The sequence below is a fragment of the Calliphora vicina genome, chromosome 1, assembly GCF_958450345.1.
Source record: "Calliphora vicina chromosome 1, idCalVici1.1, whole genome shotgun sequence".
Lineage (NCBI taxonomy): Eukaryota > Metazoa > Arthropoda > Insecta > Diptera > Calliphoridae > Calliphora > Calliphora vicina.
In genome coordinates this window covers 165,154,596-165,175,322 of record NC_088780.1, presented here as the reverse complement: position 1 = coordinate 165,175,322, position 20,727 = coordinate 165,154,596, and the positions used below count along the sequence as shown (strand labels likewise).

At 29.5% G+C, this 20,727-nt stretch overlaps 1 protein-coding gene across 2 annotated transcripts in view; it reads left to right on the top strand.

Moving 5' to 3' along the window:
• Nucleotides 1-20,727, top strand: part of LOC135948652 (carcinine transporter-like) — a 45,141-nt gene that overhangs the window by 15,169 nt on the left and 9,245 nt on the right. For both annotated transcript variants that reach the window (XM_065498025.1, XM_065498024.1), the window contains exons 3-7: nt 1,683-1,795; nt 11,960-12,122; nt 12,499-12,675; nt 15,700-15,849; nt 19,399-19,623. In XM_065498025.1, the coding sequence (XP_065354097.1) occupies nt 1,683-1,795; nt 11,960-12,122; nt 12,499-12,675; nt 15,700-15,849; nt 19,399-19,623 (828 nt within the window). The remainder of the gene's footprint in view (nt 1-1,682; nt 1,796-11,959; nt 12,123-12,498; nt 12,676-15,699; nt 15,850-19,398; nt 19,624-20,727) is intronic.

Below are 20,727 nucleotides of genomic sequence, written 5' to 3'. Positions count from 1 at the left end.
TTGGAGCATATAAGGATGGCGCAAATCTCCGCCTGAAATATTGATGGGAATGTACCCATTGGGATACCCCTATGAAAATAGGGACCATAGATACCATTGCCACCATTAGCCTGTTTGGAACCATCAGTAAACCATACTTGATTGGCATTATTTTGCCACCATGTCTGATTTAACTACTCGTACCTTTCAAGTATAAGGACCATAAAATTCCTATTTAACACCAGAGTTGGTGACATATAGTCCGATATTGCAATAGTAGGATCATTTTCAAAGATGCTTAGAATGCGCATGTGCCCAACCAGATCTCCCGGCATTACACGGGATATTCCCGGTAGTCTGGATGCACTCCTATATGCCTCTTCTATTACCAATAAGTGTAAGGGTGGGATGTGTAGGATTGCACCCAGAGCATAAGTGGGACAGGTCCTCATGGACCCAGTAATGGAGACACAGATGAGGCGATATACCTTGTCAAGTAATGCTCTCGCAGTCTCCTGTTCTACCTTCTTCCACCATGCCAATGCAGCATATGTAATTATTGGCCTAATTACCGTAATAAAAGACCAGTAAATCATCTTCGGTTTTAACCCCCACGTTCTACCAAAAAGACGCTGGCAGGCATATATTGCCCTAGTGGCCTTTTTGATAGTGTTGGATAAATGAGAATTCCAAGTGAGAGTCCTATCAAGTGTAACCGCAAGATATTTCACCTTCTTAGAAAACCCTATAGAGGGCGGCTTTCCTACTGGATGTATTGGGAGCTCTTTTGATAATGCTTTCTATTTATTGGCTTTAGAAACATCATGTGGACCATTCCTTCTACATGAAACAGGTTTTCCATCAACGGCAAGTTCTCCCGATACTGTTTGATAACATTGGAATTAACATTGGCCAACCTTTTGTAGGACCAAGTTGGGTTTTGTTTAAAATATTTTTAAATAATTTTAGTACGCAATTTTTTTCTCGTCACTTATGGACATTAAACATAATAACTGACATGCTTTACAAAGGTAATTATCAAAAAAAAAAAATCAAATTAAAAGTTTTAATGAAAAACGTGTGTTAAGGTTTTTTCGATCTCAGTCCTTATACACATATAAGTCTTTATACATATACATATTAAACAAATAAGTTTGCAATTTCGATTATATTATTGAAACAAGTGGTGTAAGCTTGAGTATAAAAGCCGTCAGAATGCATGACCAGCTTCTTTACTGCTGTCAGGGAAATTGATAGGTAGGTATGTATAAAATGAGTAATAAAGTGATCATGCATTAGTGATCTTGTCAATGCTCCTTTACTGATACAAGTTTCCTGCTATATCCCTGCTCCTGACAGCAGCTTTATTAATAGTATACTTTTATACACAATAATACATACAAGCTCACGTAACCAATACACTTTCACATGCACAGACATACGTACATAGTTGTGTAATAAATTGTCAAGAATGGTGTTTAAAATTTCATTTTTCAAATTTGCATTTCATATAAATGTCATCATCACACAACTGTCTGCATTTGTGTGAATGTTTTCTACATATGTATGTATGTAGCAGTGTGTGTCCGTATGTGAAAAAGGATATGAATATTGTACTTATTTCTTTGCTCTCTATTTCATACATATTGATAAATATAAGTAATATATGCTATTTTTTTCATATTTGTTATCCTGCCATATAGAACCAAGGACAATCGAGGTACAGAAAAATATAGCAGCTGTCAAATGTATGATGCGAATTTTACAGAAATTGATGATTGGGAGAATTGGAATTCAACATCAGCAAATGTAACAGGTTAGTTTTTATTTTCATATGTATTGAAAAACACATACATACATATGAACATAAGTAAAATTGTTACGTTTACAACATGAAATATATAACATACTTACATAAATACATATATTCAAAATCCCTATACTATATAATATAATTCCGTCTGCATGTGTGTAATTTTTTTATTTTTAACTTTTTCATTTATGAATATGGAATTTGGCTTTGTAGACTACCCAATTTGCATTTGTACGAATGGATATGTGGAAGTGTAATATTTGACTGTGTTATTATTTTTACTTCCTTTCGTTTATTTCTTCCAATTTTTTCGAAATTTTTTTTTTTTTTTGGTTTATTTAGTGCTTTTTGTTTGATAGAATTGATTTATTAAAAACTGATGTACAAATGTAGTCAATACACAATGATCCATATGACCTGTTTTCTCGATACTAATGGAAATTTTAAAACCTGTGAGAGTTTAACAGCAAAAAAAAATTACGCTGCTGATTGATTGCCAGCAAGTATAGACAGTTAATTATTGCGCTGCACTAGTTGTTGCTTATTGATTGTAATTTGTTAGAAAAACGACAGAAATTTTGTTAACAGAATACAAAGTGTAATAATTGCCATTTAGAAAAGGACCTTAATTGGGTTGGCACCTATAAATTTACAGTACGAAAGGAGGTCAATAAAGAGTTTATGTTAAATTTTTATTTAGCTTTAACTAATGTAAAAATACTAAAAATAGTTGGTGCCTAAGGAATCATGATGTGTTAAATTATTTATAATTGTAATATTTGTCGCGAATTTAGTCAACTTCTCAGGGGATAGTTTTTGTCCACGACAAGATAACCGATCTGCAGGTACTACTAAGCCAAGTAGAACAGGCGAGACTGAATAGTTTTTTTTTTCTTTGAGCAGCACTCAGGGGATGACCCCTACTCATGCAAAACATTGTGTCGGAACTAGGAAAATAGGTTATGGGAGGAAGGATAGAGGGAGTAGTGTTTGTGGGCATTAGATTTGAATTTCCTTGTATTGAAAGTGACAGGAAAGACTTCAGGAAAAAGCTTATTCCACATACGGACAGTACGGCTATAGAACGAATTTTCTCTGTAATGTATTGTGCGATCCAATGTACAGTCGACAACGAATTGATGAGCCCTTTCGGGAAAAAGGTCCGTAATTTCAGCAGAGCACATACCATTGTAGTATCGGTAGAACAGTGAAACGCAACCCGACGATGTTCCAGTGAGTCAATAGAGCTGGATCCCTTACTGTCACCGATAAGCACCTTCATCCTCTCCTGCATGCGGTCGAGTAACTTCAAAATAGACTTCGAAGCACCGGCCTATAGATGAGAGTTGTATTCTATTTTGGGTCGGATATAACTAGTGTAAATAATAAGCTGATTAGATGAGGTGAAGTATTTTTTACACCATCTTAGAAAACCGAGGCACTTGAATGCTTATTTCGACACTTGAAAAATATGTTTTGTCTAGCGAACATCACACTGAATTCTCATGCCTAGAACATCGAGAGCTTCCGATATTTACACCTCCCATATAAACAAATGAAGCAGCATGATCTGCCGTGCGTTTGTGTGTTAACATACAACATTGAGTCTTACGTGCATTAAAATCGACTCTTTTCGCACAACCTCATTCAGAGATGGTCACAGGATCATGTTTAAGTGTATCATTCATGTTTTGCCTCATTGCCCCATTCTCCGAAAGAATTGGCCTATAGTTGAATTAATATGAATGACAAATATTGCTGTCATCTGTAAAAGAATAGATAGGGTAGGAAGTTTGACTTAGAAGGTCATTTACAACAATAAGGAATAGAGTAGGAGAAAAAACGGAACCTTGCGGCACCCCTGAATTAATCTTGAACTCGTTTGATGAGATCCCATCTACAACAGCTCGATATAAATCAAGAGAAGTCGTTACCGATACCAAAAGCAATAAGTTTCGATTAGACCGCACCATGCCACACTCTATCGAACGCCTTGGAAATATCTAGAGTTTATATGAGCTGACATTAGAATTCATTAGATAGCTCAATACTTTTAACGGGGTTTTATACCTACACACTGGAAAAAAATACAGTTGTATTTTTACAATTTTCTTCTTACTGTTTTGATAACAAAATGTGAGCTTTTCACCCAGAGGCTCCGGCTGGAATCGAACCCTTAACCCTCATATTAATAATACAGCTCATTATCGACTAGTCTATCGGAGCACGAAGTACGAAAGTTTAAATAAGAACCCATAAACGGAAAAGTGAGTTGTCGTTAGATTGGATTTATTTTAAGAATTTGATCTTAAATGCAAAAATCCTGTAGTCAATGTCAATTTTTCGAAAAAAGTAATTTTCTCCGATGAAGCGCATTTCCATCTGAATGACTTCGTGAGTACACAAAATTGTCGAATCTGGAGATCAGAAAATAAATTCGAAATCCAACGCGTCATCGGTGAGATACAGCCACATCTCTGTGAAATAGTCATGGACAATTTCATGAAAAGAATAATGGCCTGTCATCAGAGCCTTGGATGAAATTTGACGGATATTTTATATCATACTTAATCGGAACTCAATTATCTAAAAAAATACATGTTTTTATTTAAAATGAAAAAAATGCAGTCTTTATGAGACACTATTTATTTTCACAGGATGAGTCGGTATGACAAACGTTTTCAGATCTATACTTCTTTAAGTTCTTCTCAAGGAAATTTGGTGCTTTTATTATTAAGTGAAGCTTATTCAATATAAATTTCTTAATAATATAGACATCTTCAAACAGTACGTCCACTAAAAGCCACAATTGCTTTATTTGAGTAAATTTTTCTAATAAATAAACTGGTTTTATCTTGCCAATTTCTAGTTCCAATACAATTTATATTACCATAATTTCATAAAGCTTTTAACAATGTTAATTTATATTTTTCTATTTTATTTAAAATCGTTTCGATTTCTCATATATTCAGCATTCAAACCAAATAAATTTAATTTTTTAAAGAATAAAAAATAGAAATCATACAAAAAATAAATTGTAATTCCCTTAATCCCTAATGTAGGCGATTGAAAAGTCAGCAGTAGACAACTTAAGGAATTACTTTCGCCTCAAAGAAGCAAATATGTACATATACAATATTCCAAAAATACAGACCAACCACTGTTCATAAGTAAGAAGAAAAACAAAATTGGAAATTCGTTTATTTGCTTGTCATACAGTTGGAAAAAAACAAGGCAGGAAATACTCATAGTATTACAATTTCAAACATATTTTTGCATATACAGTGAAGGACAAAATGAAAATTAAATTAAAAATTTATAACACATACATAAAAGCTAAATGAAAAAACAACATTTAAAATTATGTTAAAAAAGAAACAGGATACCAGACCCAAAAAAAAGTAAGCTATCCTCAAATACAATAAGGTATTGTTATAACTGTTTAGCTAGGAGCAAGAAACTTACACTTCGTTAGCCATAAAATTCTGAAGGTTTTAATACACTGTATGAATGCTAGCCTTATTCCTTGTAATTGTCTTGTCTCTTTAGAACATGACCAATATTATCCATATGATCCATAGTCTTACAATATTTATTTATTTGGAAATTTATTTCATTATATGATACAGTTTTTTGCCACTTTTACCCCACACTGTTGACCATGTTGAACATAATATTACATAATTCCCACATGAACATGAGTATAAACACTGAAATTTGGTTGTCTAAATTACACCATTGAATTGTGTACATCATTTTAAATGTTCCACTTGAATTGTGGTTAAAGGCAAAATATTGTTGTTATTGTCTTGTTACTGTTGTTGCTGTTGTTTACTTTTTATTATGTTTTTAGAATAAATAAATAAACTAAATTGTTCCTTTTTGCAATTACATTCAAACATAAATATAAATTTGTATAAACATCTATCTGCATGTCTGCTGCTTACCAACAATAAAATGGGAAGGAAAGTTTTAAATTTGCAGAATTTGTGCATCTGTTATGAATTTAGAAAATTTTAGTTAATTAAAATAAAATTTTAAATTCTAAAGTTATTCGTTGATTATAAATTTAATAATGAAAATCTTTTAAGGAAATTGGAAATTAAATTGTTTATAGAAATTTACATATTTCTCTGTAAATTACATTTACGGCCTTGAATGAGACTGCTTGTCAAGTTATTTTAAGGCTTGTCAAGTTATAAGCTAAACTAGAATTCGCCAAGCATATGTTCGCCAAAATTATGTTTTAATTTAAAAGCTTTGCGAAATTGTTACTTTGGAACTAATACTCTTTAGATTGAACGGTTTTGAACTAGTTCTTTATTTAATGGTTTTTGCTTGAAATTATCGTTTTCGAAACTAATTCCCTTGTTCATTAATTTATATTTACTAAAGAAATTCTCTCTTATCGATAATTAAATACATTAAAGAGTAATTTTATTCATTTTTAATCAGCATGATATTGACGATCACATTGCTTGAAGCTCTTATTTGAGTTTAATGGTCTTGTTTTTCTTGATTTTAAATTAACAAGAACAAACTCTCTCTGTTTATATAAGTTCAAAAATCCTAAAATTGTTTGAATTTAGAAGAATTGAGATATATTTTAACATTAGAAATTCGTGAAGTTTAAAGCATACTAAATGAAAACCACCAAAATAGTATCTGCGTGACAGTTGGATTTTCGAAAAGTTAAAAAGAAGTTTCAGTTTAAAAATAAATTTTTGGTATTTCTTTTCATGGAATTATTAACTTAATGAAATATTTCATTATATACTAATTATTGTATACTTTTTCCAATTTTTAGCTTTTATTTTGAAACATTTGTAGAATATAATTTTATTCAAAGTATTGGCCATTGTTAGCTATGATATTTTGCCATCGTAGAAATACTACTATTTTAGTAAAAATATTACATTTTCAAAAAAATTTTAAAAATATTACTTTTTTTAAAAAGAAGTTGAAATACTATAATTTTTAAAAAAAGTAGTAGAAATTGTACTATTTTCAAAAAAAGTTATAGAAATACTACTACTTTCAAAAAAGTAGTAAAAATACTACTTTCAAAAAGTAGTAAAAATACTACTTTCAAAAAGTAGTAAAAATAATATGTACTTTCAAAAAAGTAGTAAAAATACTATGTACTTTCAAAAAAGTAGTAAAAATACCACTTTGATAAACATTGTAAAAATACTACTTTGTTAAAAAGTAGTAAAAATACTACTTTCTGAAAAAGTAGTAAAAATACTACTTTGTTAAAAAGTAATAAAAATACTACTTTGTTAAAAAGTAGTAAAAATACTACTTTGTTAAAAGTAATAAAAATAATACTTTGTTAAAAAGTAATAAAAATACTACTTTGTTAAAAAGCAGTAAAAATACTACTTTCTTAAAAAGTAGTAAAAATACTACTTTATTAAAATGTAATAAAAATACTACTTTGTTAAAAAGTAGTAAAAATACTACTTTGTTAAAAAGTAGTAAAAATACTACTTTGTTAAAATGTAATAAAAATACTACTTTGTTTAAAAGTAGTAAAAATACTACTTTGTTTAAAAGTAGTAAAAATACTACTATTTTAAAACAATTTCTAGTTTCTTTTTAGAAAAGTTGTAGAAATACTACGATTGTAAAAAAGTATAGTAAAACTACTATTTAAAAAAGTAGTAGAAATAGTAAAAAGTAGTAGAAATACTACTATTTTAAAAAAAAGTAGTAAAAAAATATTTCATATAAATATTTTCAAAAAAAGTAGTAAAAATACAACTTTTTAGAAAAGTATTAAAAATATTACTTTTTAGAAAAGTATTAAAAATTAAATTTTTTTTAAAAGTAGTATTATTACTACCTTTTAAAAAAAGTGCTAATAATACATACTTTTTTTAAAAAAAAATTCTAGAAATACTACTTTTTAAAAAAGTAGTAGAAATTTTACTTTTTACAAAGTAGTAAAAATACTACATAGTTGTACTACTTTTTAAGAAAGTAGTTGAAATACTTGTTTTTAAAAAACTAAAGTAAAGGAGTTTTTCAAATGTTTTTTTTTTAAGTTTTATGAAAACATAATTCAAAATCATTGCTGAAAAAACTCTAGTCCAAGTTTTTTTCATTACCCACCGCTTATTAATATTGTTACGAAATTGTACTTGAATTTAAATATAACGATTTTATGGGCTGATTTAAAAGTAGCATAATGCTTTCAAATAACAGTGCTGTAATAGCAAACTGTAACATATCTGCGGGCATTATTAAATAAAAGCTTTCAGTTGACCATTGATCGTAGGTTGGCAAAGCTGTATTCGAATATTCAGTTAAAGAAAATTGTAGAAATAGAGCTTTCTAGATGGTTATGCAGTGTTATAAATAGTGGCAGAGGTTGCAGACGTGTGTGAGTTGATCAGAGACGCTATTTGAATAAACATCAACTGAGTGCCTTAAAGTGTGCTGTATTTTTCAAGTGAATTCGTATACATTATAAAGTGTCTGTATATCTGAGAATTTATAAACGTGTATAAAAAAACATTGATTGACTATTTAATTCTGTTGTTGTACATTTTAAATAAACAAAGAGTTGTTAAAATTTTCAAACTACTAAACGGCTTTTATTCGCAATCAAAAGTATCCGGTTTATTTAAAGGAAATAACCTAACGTTTTAAAATTGTTAAAACGTAACAATATAATCCATTAAAAATCCTTCCTTCTGGTTTAACTTAGCTTTCTCTTTTAAATAAAATTATTTCTTCGCAAATATCGAAATAAATTTAGAATTCTAATGGATAATAATTCTTTTATGATATCCTGTGTATTTCAAGCTAGTTTTTCCAGAATATCAAGATAGTTCATTAATCGAATCTTGTAACCCTATATGTAAATGATGTTTATTAGAAATTGAAAAATACCAGATTCTGAGTGCATTAGGAATTTCAACATTAATATTTATTTAATATACTCATATTAAGTAATAAATATTTACGAGCCAATTCCGGGCATCCATAAATATCCTAAATAGTTCTATGATTATTAAAAATCGAATAAAAATAAAATGCCAAATGCATTGCTATTTCCCTAGCAAACAAATCTTATAAATGCGTCTGCATTATTTGTTTGCAAAATAAATGTTTGCCAAATCACCAACTTACACACATAAATTACTTACTACAAACATTTACCACATACGCAAATGGCATAAAAATGTAAATTGTGGTTGGGGATTTTGCAAAGACGACAACAATAATCTAAAACCACCGAAAAAAAGCTTTTAACAGAAAATTAAATTTAACCAGTTTATTCATATTTTAGTATTATCTGTTTTATAAACGACGTAAATGACAAAAAAGAAAGTAAACTACATAAACAAGACATACATAGACATTTAAAGTTATTCAATAACTTTCAATTATAAACTAAAAAGCAATAATTTGCTACAAAAAACATTTAACAAATACACATACAAACATTAAGACTTATATAGTTGAACAAAAAAAAAAACTCATTCATAGAAATACACTGTGCAAGCAATATACACCCCCCTTTTCAGCAAGCAAGTTGTTCAAAAAAGCCAAGAAAATATTCTAAGAGAAAAACTAACTTTTTCCATTTGCTTAACATTACTTTTTACAACTTTGCACTTTAATGCGTTTCACTTTAACTAACTCGGCGAACAAATTTTCGTACTTCTTTATTTCCAATTCTTTTTGCTTTTTTGTATTTAATTTTATTTAACTTTACTCTCGTACAATTCTGTATTTGCGTTTTAAACTCAGGGAAATTTAATAAGAAGCAGTGTGGAAATTTTTTTTTATATGGAAACCTTGTTGATGTGAAACCCACACGCAGAGAAAAAACATGGTTGGACATGGTTACGACAACTATACTATGTTCTCTGTAACAATATATTGTTGTCGTAAACATATAGTTATGGTTTTAATTTAATTTCAACAATATTATAGTTACTGTAAACGTTTATATTTTCATCGCAATTATAAATATGAATATGGTTTTCGAACAACTAAATAATGATAATTAGGTAAACATATTATTTTTATGTACAATCATTAAATGTTGAGTTTATATACGATTAGTCATAATATGTTTAAGATGTTAACAGAATATGTTTACAACAACTAAATAATAATAAATGTAGTCATAATATGTTTAACATGCAAACAAAATATGTATACTTTTAATTGTCTGTTTTCCCACCATTTGTGAGTATTGGTGTTTGCCTAAGCTATGTTATTTTTACAAGTAAATTTTGAGTGTCTGTAATTCCCATTCGCTCTATAGTTTTATTTGTATATTATCTTTAACTTTTCTAGAGCGAGTAACAATAAATTTGATTTAATCAATAATATTTTAATTGTGAATTTAGTACTTTAAAACTAAAACCTATTAAAATTTTGTTTAATAATAATATGATTATTTTGGATCATAATATGATTTAATTGGGTCATAAATATGATGACTTTGGGTCATATTATGATTGATTTATATCATAATATGATTATTTCAAAACATATTATGATTGATTTTTATCATAATTTGATAATTTCATAACACATTATGATATTTTATGATACTAATAATGATCATAATATGTTTTGGACTACAAGCAAAAATCTGATCATAATATGTTGCTCTTAGTTTATGGTTACCACAACCAAGTTTTTTCTCTGCGTGCTGGTTGATATATTTTAAAAAAAAATCGGCTTTTATCTTTGGAATTCGAGCACATGCAGCTCTTTTTTAAAATAATAAAATAATATTATGAATTATATTTGCAATTTGTTTTATGGTACGAAATTTAAAATAATAGTCAACTTTATGCATCGACTTTAGGGCCTTTGAGGTTAGGCTGAAAAATTTTAAATATTTTGAATTATTTTTTTTATAAATTTTTTGTTTAATTTTCATTTTTTTTTTGTAATTTATTAGTGAGAAAATTTTTATGGGAATTTTTTTCAAAATTTCTTTTTTAATTTTTTTATGATTTTTTTTTTTAATTTATTAGTTAAAAAAAATGTATGACAAAAATTTGTTTTAGTGAAAAAAAAATCGGGTTATAAAATATTTTTCCCGATTTTGACTCATTGTAGGTCCACCCTACTTTGGCTTTATGTACACCGTTACAAAGGTCTTTAAGACATCTATCATTAGATATCCATATTGTCTATATTAATAACTTAAATATCTAGATATAGATCAATAATAGGTCTAAAATCGAGGTTGTCCTGGTTTTTTTCCTTATATCTCAGCCATCTGTGGGACGATTTTTTTAAATGAATATAAGAAATTGTTTATAAAGTAGAAAGTTGTAAAATAGGCTCTTGATCCCTATTTTCTATTTTGGATTGGCTTCGACACTGATACAAATTCAGAAATATTGTGTGTAAATGCGGGACCTTTTCAAACTTTTAACTTTTTTCAGTGTATTGGCCACAGTAGCTATGGCCTTTTCCCATCTTTCTGGCAAAATATGTATTCCGAGCCAAAAGAAGTGCTCATCTTATGATTCCATAAATGACTCAAGCCAATATCGGATACTCTGTTCGAAATTGAAATGTATCTCAGAGAGAGCGTTATGTATGCATTGATCGATACAAATAGTATTCTGGACTATAAAGCGGATAAAGCAAACATGGCTGGGCGTTTTTCGCAAATGCTCATTTCAAATGAATTAGTTGCTTTCGGTGCAGGTTTCATGTGATGGCACCTATTATCTGATATCTTTTTTTAACTAAGTTCAGATATGAGTTTTTATCCGAGTGTCAGTAAAAATGGGAGAAAATTTTCTAAATCTGCTGATAAACAGTTACATTGACAGAATGAGTCTCTTACTGGACCTAAAGATACCAAAAATAATTCCTCAATTACAAAACATTTAAATTAAATTTATTTAATAAGTGCATCTAATAGAATTTCCATTAATTTTCCACAATGACTGCTACTGTCACTCACACTCACAAATACGCATACACACACATAGCCACACTCATACCATAACAAATTTACCACAATAACGACTGCACACCATGACTTCCAATATTTAAACAAACCAACAATCTTATTCCTTTTGTTGGTTTTTTTTTTATTTTTTTTAAGTTGGCTTCTTTTGATTTTTTTATTTATTTTATTTTAATTTTTTTTGTTCCATTATATTGTTTCAGCTTGCAAAAATGGCTGGAGTTATGACCAAACTTGGTATGAAAATACAATACCAACAAGAGAGAATTGGGTCTGCTCGAAGGATTTGTATGTGACAAATGTTTTCGTTGTTGGACGCGTGACAGAAGTTGCGGGTTCATTTCTGCTTGGACAAATGGGTGACATGTAAGTCCAGTCAAAATAAAAAATAAAAAAAAGTATAAAAAATACTTTGTATACTTTCGTAACAACATTGTGCTAAGAATTGAATTGAATTCAATTTAATTTTTATTTTATTTCGTTCTATTCAATGTTTGCATAGCAAGGAAATAAAATTAAAATAAAATAGAATAGAATACATTAAATTTCATTATTTAAGGATAATTGAAAAAAAGAAGTTAATGTTTCCGCTATTTTTTTCGCTTTTTTCTCTCCCTTTTTTTTGTGTATTTTTTCTATTCTTTTTAATACTTATTTATTCATTATATTTTGTGTTGTTTTGTATTTTAGTTTTTATATTTTATTATACTTTTCTTTTCCTTTCATTACGTTTACTTTGCAGTTTAGGCCGTCGTTTTGTTTATTATATCAGCGTGGTGTTTTGCTCCATTGGCAGGCTATCATCAATTGTGACGACATCCCATTATACTTGGTTCCTTATATTTTCCGGCTTGACAGCATTGACCATCAATAGTTTATTTCAATCACCTCAAATTATTGGCATGGAAATATCAAGGGAGTGAGTATAGTTCTCTAACTAAACATACATCCATATAAATTTAATTTTTTCTAAATAGCAAAAAAAGAAAGTTATTTTACGAACGCATTTATAAATTGTGAAAGCAGGGGAAGGCATCCTGTGATTTGATGAATCCTGTGTATTGTGGCAAGTTGTTGATAACAAGTTTCATCATCAATTTCTATTGACTGTATTAAATAGAATACAGTGATTAAATTTGATTTATTTATTGTTGCCTCTTGTTTGCCTTGACTGCTTAGAACTTTTAGCCCTTGCTCAGTTAAGTTTTCTGTATTAAAATGTCCTGCATGGCATGGCCGCTTAACAATAGAGTAATTTAATGTTTCTATTCTTGTTTTGTTTTTTTTTGTGAAAACTGTCTCAAGATATCTATAGAATTTAGTGTGAAATAGATTTCTGATGAGTTTTGACAACAACAGGGAGTTTGAAAAATATAGTGGTAAAGACACGTTGTAATTTTACTATAGTAATACTTTGATTGACTTTAATGGGGTGTTAACAAGAAAATTATTTCAATACTTAATCAATTTTTTCAGCTGAACTGAAACTGTTTAGATAAAACTATTAAATAATGGTTAAATGCTTGATATTGTTTTCAGAAATTAAAAGAAATTTATACTATTATTAAAGATAGAATTAATTTCTTATTTTTGTTAGCAAATTACTAGAGTTTCGAAAAAACTGAAGAAATTGACAACCACAGATTCGGTTTTGCATTCACTCATTTGATATTTGAAAATAGAAACTTATTTTTAAACAAAGCGTTTACTTTACTTTTTTAATTTGAAATAAAGTGCCGCTGAAGCACACCAATTGCTCACCAAATCTTATGGTGAATGTGTTCCATTAGGCAAAAGAGGTTGAATACCAATAATTGGAGGCATTATTCCATGAAGATTGTTGTCAAACTCAACAAGAGCTTGCGAAATCATTGAGAGCTACTCAATCAGCAATTTTAAAACGTTTGCAAGTAGCAGGATTCATCCAAGCAGGGAAATTGTGTACCATACGAATATGTGTAAGCTTGGAGACCTTGAAAGATGATTTTGTATGTCTGAAATGCTGCTTGAATGATATAAAAGAAAATAATTTTTGCACCGAATCATTAATTGCGATGAAAAATAGATCGATTACGATAACCCAAATGAGCTGCTTCGTATCCAAAATTGGTTTGAATCGTCCTTTGTCTCAAAAGATAAGTACATAGTTCTTTTGGCGCGGAATTCATATTTTGTCAAATCTGCTGTTTATTATTCAGTCACTGATGCCAAAACAAAATGTAAACTTACACGATTGAGTAGCATGTCCAAATGATAAACGACGCCCGTCCACACGAGCTACAGCAGGTGGCAATGTATTAACAAGTAAGAATGTGTGGTCGGTCAAGCCCGACCATATAATACCCTACACTAAGTAAAAGAGCAAAAACATTTTTCTTTTAAAATTTCAATAATTTATATTTTTGGTTGATTTTCGGAAGTGGGCCATATACGGGGGCTATGACCAATTATGAACCGATCACCATGAAATTAGGTAGTGTGAGTTATGTCTATATGAAAGTTTACTATGTTGAATTTTGTGAGTATACCAACATTTTTAAGCGATTTATGCACGTTAAAGTGATTTTCGGAATCGGGTCTATATGGGAGCTATGACTAATTATGGATCAATCGTAACAAAATTTGGTGACATGAATTTTATATATATAAAACTTATTTGAAGCGCAATTTGTGGAGATACATTTATAAATTAAACATTTATGACCGATAAAGTCCAATTTCGGAAGGATATTTGTATGGGGGCTAGGTGAAATAATGGACCGATTTCAGCCAGTTTCAATAATCTTGGTCTTTGGGCCAAAAAAATAATATGTACCAAATTTCATAGAAATATTTTCAAAATTGCGACCTGTACTCTGCGCACAAGGTTTACATGGACATCCAGTCAGCCAACCAGACGGACGGATATCGTTTAATCGACTCAGAATGTGATTCTAAGTCGATCGGTATACTTTAAGGTGGGTGTTAGACTAATACTTTTGGGCGTTACAAACATCTGCACAAACGCATAATACCCTCCCCACTATGGTGGTGTAGGGTATAAAAAGAAATAACTGTTGGGTACATACTTTGGTAGGTGCTTATTCGAAAACGACCACAGCCAGCACTACAGTTTAGTGGTAACCAATTCTTTGAATATGATCGATATGATCAAAACCGTCCGATGCCCTAAAATACAAAATTACCCCGTTCCAAGTCAAATTCTCCTGGATCTTGGCGGCATAATTAAGTATGTGCTACCATGCGAAAACTAGTGATATTTAAAATAGGTTATATTCCTAACATAATGGCATACATGTTTTATTAAAATTGTATCTGTTTAGGCATTACATATTTATATTCATTCTTATTAATTCATCTAGTGTACATCAGATATTATAGGAAATATATAATTGTGAAAACCATTTTCGGCAGTAAGAAAGAGTCTCAAAGTTCGGATAGAAGTCAATTGCCATAACTGAATTATTAGGCCAGAATACACAAATCTACATCAATGTTTCCCCAAGTATTCACCAATTTAAATCTTACTTTACCTTATACATATTCAGCCTAACCACAAAAGCTTTAAAGTCGATTTTAAGACCATAAAATTTACTGTTATTTTAAATTTCGTTCCACAAAACAAATTTCAAATATAATTAAAAATGTTGTTTTATTATTATAACTAAAGTTTTTTGCTTAGAACTTTTATGTAGGTACATTTTGTTTTTTTTTTAATTTTTTGAAATTTAATTTTTTTATTTAAATATTTTCATTTATTTGAATATATGAGTTGAAACAAGTTTTGTGATTTTTTTTTTAAATTAAGTCGACTTTAACAAAAATTAACTTTAAAATTCCATTTATAGCTAGGCTGATTAATTTTTGTATTATGAATTTCATATAAATATCTCCTTCACTACAATCTTATTAAACGATATCAATTTTATATTCTCAATTTCAGGGAAGATCGCAGTACTATAGCAATTTATCAAAGTTTTGGTTGGTCATTTGGCACCACATTGATGCCTCTACTGTTTTGGTGGCTACGCGATTGGGAATCATTTATGTGGATAACGACGATACCAACCGCTTTAGTACTGATATTCTCCACGTAAGTTATTTTCCATACTTTTTAAGCATAATATTCTTGTGATTGTTCCTGTTGTTGCTATTATCCAGTTTCCATTTTCATTACGGCAATGAACAGAAGTACTGAATAAAAAAATCAAAAAAAAAAAGGAAAAACTTAAAACAAAAAGGAAAACTAAATTGAAAGAGGACGACTATAAAACTTTAAGCTTAAAATGGAAACAACAAAATAAGAAAATCAGTCTCAACAAGAAAAAAATCCAACATATTGTTTGTTACCCATTTAGTAGTCGGTTCTTATTCCCACACAACTACATACATATAAACAATAAATGCATGCAAGACTACCCAACAGTTACCAAGTGGTTATTGCATCCCTTATAGACATTAATTGTATCTAAGGTCTGTCCGCTTGGCTTTCTCCAATTGATATATTTTGGGTCATTTGACATTAATATTCTCTTTGTAGTTCAGAGAGAAGTTAATTAGTTACTCTATACATCCTGGGTAATCTAGCGTGAAGTCAATGGTCACATAAGTGTCTCTAAGTAATCTAAAATGTAGTCACTTTAAACATTTTTATGAGTAATTCGTACAAACTGCTTTAATACAAATTGAGTTGATTTACTTCTCATGTAGTTCATTTTATTTTTGCTTAAGTATGTTAGTATACTTATACCATGTAACCTATAGTGAAGTCAAAGGTTAAGCAAGTAGTCCATGAATCCCTTATAAACAGTAATTATCTTTAATGTCTGACCACTTGGCTAACAACAATTGATATATTTTTGGTCATTTGTCATGTACTATATGCTCTTTGTAGAGAAAAGTCAATTGGTTACTTTATACATCCCGAGTAATCTAGCTTGAAATCAATTGTCACTTTAGTGGCTCTAAGTAAACTGAAGTGTAGTCACTAAATACTAATTTCATACTGCACTTTTTTATGAGTAATTCGTACAAAAAATCGTCTACATAGTTTCTCTAAGTAACTAAGAGAGTAGTCACTTTAAATGTTTATTTTGTACAGCATAAAGTAGTTATTTTTACCCACATTGAAGTAATCTCTTTGAGAGTTGTCGATGGAAGGTTTTTTTACAAGCAATCGGTTATTGAACTTTCTACGAAAGGCCTTAACAAGACTATTTGATGTTAAAATAACTAGTTATGTTAATGACCAAGTAACCAGTAAGGTAGCTAGTGGGGTAACTAACTCTAAGTGAGCGGTATGTGAATCCAATGCTTTGTCTACTTTGGACCGACACACAGTGGGAAAAATCACCATCTAGTTTATAAATCATCTAGTTTATCATCTAGTTTATAAAAAATTATATCTTTTAAACTATTCATCTGAGGAGTAAGAAATGTATGAAGCGATTGTAGCTAATAGAGTGATCTTTAAATATATTGTTTTTGTAGACACCCTGTTTCATTACAGGGTTCACCAAAAAGAAGGTTTTAGTGGAAATTACAATTTTTCTTGATACTAAAGTTAAACAAAATAAATCAGAATTTTTTGTTAAATAAAACTCAACAAAAAAATCATTTTATATGTTAATTAATCATAGCAATAGCTTTTCGCAATAAAAATTATTTAAAAAGTGAATTTTCATTGAAAAATTTTGAAAACACCTCTTGTTTATGATGGGGTTTCGCGCGTTTTGTTACCTAGAAGAATTATTTAAAAATATGAATTTTCATTGAAAAATGTTGAAAAAAACCTCTTGTTTATGATGGGGTTTCGCGCATTTTGTGAACTGTAAGACACAAACAGCCTTATGAGACAGTAAAATACCATACAATTTTGGAAAAGCCTTAATTGCTTAAAAATCAGATGCACAATAATTTTACTGCCTGTTTTAGAAAATACAAATTTCCATTTTGGAATTTATATAGAAAACAAATTTTAGTTTTTTATTGTCGTTTCAATATAAATTCCGAAAGGAAAATTTGTTTAACATATATTTGTTTAACCCTATTTATATACACATGTAAATATCTCAATTTTAAACACTGTTTTGGTAGTTATTTAAAGCCTGGCCCTATTGTGGTGAAATTAAAGACGGCTACACCAGTGTCCCTAATGGTTGAGTATCCCTAACAATATGATTATATAGGAAATTAAATGTATTATACGAGAAATTAAACGTATTTACAAATGTATATAGTGCCAGGGTTCGTAGAAAAATATTGGTGTAGAGTCAGAGGGTTAAACAATTGCTTAAAATTCTACTTTGTGGCACTTTGTGGCAGCCAATTTTTTGTTCAGTCTTACTTCATTAGGTCTAGTTTCAAATTCAAAAATTAGTTTGGCGGCAATTCGGGGTACTTTTTTCTAATCCCTTTTCACATTAAGAAATTTTGACAAAAATATACTTTTATATATTTAATTGCAAAATGTATTACTGAAATCATGTTCACTACAACAAATCATGTCCTCGTAATCTTTAGGACTTGTTTTATCCAAAAATAAAATGTAGGTTCAATAGCGCAATAAAACTTTTCATAATACATTGGGTGAAACATGAAACCAAAATCCATCATGAATGTACTACTTATTCATTGCATACATTTACGGCCCTGTATTTTCATAATTAACATATCAATCGAAAAATGTTGAATGCAGTTTTTAGTAGCAACTGTCATAGAATTATTCTATGCTATAGGTTTATAAATTTGAAAAAAACAAAATTATAAGCTAGATTAGTCATTTTTTCCCACAGTGCGACAGTCCCATTGTAATCAAAAAGGGTAAAATGGCCCCTGTTTAAGAAATGCACGCGCTTAAATAACTATTCGCGTAGCTAGTTGTCACCCTAAAGAATAGGTAAAATCACTATTGCGGGAAAGTCTCCTAGAACTGCTGGGTACTCACATCCATACATATAGAAATGGGAAATGTAGCCGTGTGTATAAAAGTGTATGTGAATCCCCATCAATTCATTGAAGCATAACGCAATTGCACGATGTCTTGTATATTTGCCTTGTATCTTTTTATATTCTCTATATTATAGGAATATCTATGTATCTATCTACATACATGTGTGTAATTGTATGTGTAACTGTGTTTGTGTGTGTACATCCATTTGTGTTCAAATGTTCAATTTATTTGAAATCCAATCAAATTCATTCGATTGTTTTCAATTTCTTTCGATAAAAAACTAAAAAAAAGAGAAGAATCAAACTAAAAAAAAAAAAATAAAAACCCGGAACCTTTTTACACAATGTTTTGTTTTATGGTCGAATTGTAGTACGTTACGACGACCGTACTAACTACAGTTACTACTGCTCATACAAACACACTACACTATAGTCTGCAATACTATGTATGAACAGGACTCGTCTCGTTGCATGGCAGTAAGTAAGAGTGTGTTGTATCTACTGGTTTCCGTAATTTTTTATGCTGTTTTTCTCGACAGTAACTTTGTTTCAATTGAATTTCCTTCTTTTTTTTAATACTTTGTTTGTTGTTTTATTCATTTTATTTGTATGTGTTTGTTTTTTATTCTTCTTTACTTGATTTCTTTTTTTTTTGTATTTGTTTCTGTTTTCTCGTATGTTAAATGAAAAGATACGTCATTGAATCACCACGTTGGTTGATTAGCAAGAAGCGCTTTGGTGATGCGATTAGACAATTTAAGAAAATTGCCAAAATCAATGGTCGCCAGTTTGAAATGACGGAAAAAGAGTTGGCTGAAATTTACTCTTCAACAAAACAAGAAGTTACCTATGGCATTGCATCATTGTTTAGTGGTTGGCGTTTGGCTAGAAATACTTCGATAATGGGATTCAGTTGGTAAGTTTGTTATGATTTTATAATTTTTTCTTAACTTTATGGATTTAAAAAAGGTATTTACTTACTATTTTTTAAAAAAAATTACTAGAAAAATCAAATATTTTGGAGAAACGTTGAAACTGAATTCAGATTTCTTTTGTGTTACGAAATTAAAAAAACAGTGACATAAGTAATTAGACAAGGGATTGCATTTAATCGAGATTACGATTATAAAAAGCTTCGTTAATCGTTATTATCGATTTATCTCAGTTAAATGTTTCTTATTTCCATTATTTCGGGAATTCAAATGGAAGCCAAAACCTAGTATAGTTTTTCGATTAAGAAAAGTATACATTTTTTTTGGTTGTCCAATATTGGTTAAAGCTTTCGTAAGGGCATATACATAATTTAACTCTTTCGTCCTCGGTTTTATGTGTATTAATGTTAATTTATTATGAAGAATAAGAAAAAAATACAGCTAAAGGTTTTTATGGAATAAGGTGGTTAGTTTATTAACCACCGCACAGAGGGATTTTGGTGTCAAAAAGTAAATTTTTCAAACACTCAATTTAAAAAATCAAATGATGCAATTGTGTAGAGAAATGTTTAAAGATGAAATGTACACTTATAGTTTTAAGAAAAATTTTATTTTATTTTTAAAAAATTTAAGTAAAGTCCGTGCAAGGGTTTTAAGCAAAAATATACTTATATTCAAGCAATTCAGTGGTTTATATATGTATAATGTTCCTAATGATACCATTTACCTTTAACATATTTGAAAAATATAATATTTCTCCATAAATAAAAAAAAAATTATGGGGTATCATAAACCGTTAAGAAGATATGCCCAAATATATAAGTCTCTAAAATTATTTTATTTTTGATTTTCGATGGAAAAAAATGTAGCCCCACTTTCCGCCGAAGCTGTTTCATTAATAAAATTAAAGTTGGGAGTGTCTCGTTTTGATTAAAAGAAAAAATAGTTTTCGGAACAGGATGAAAACTTAAAATTTTTTGTCGAAATATCAAAAAAAATATTATTTATGTATGGGTTTCGTGGGCGGTGGGCATGGCCGATTTTATTGAATCTCGTCATGCGTTCTTCTTTTATTTCAAAAAATTAAT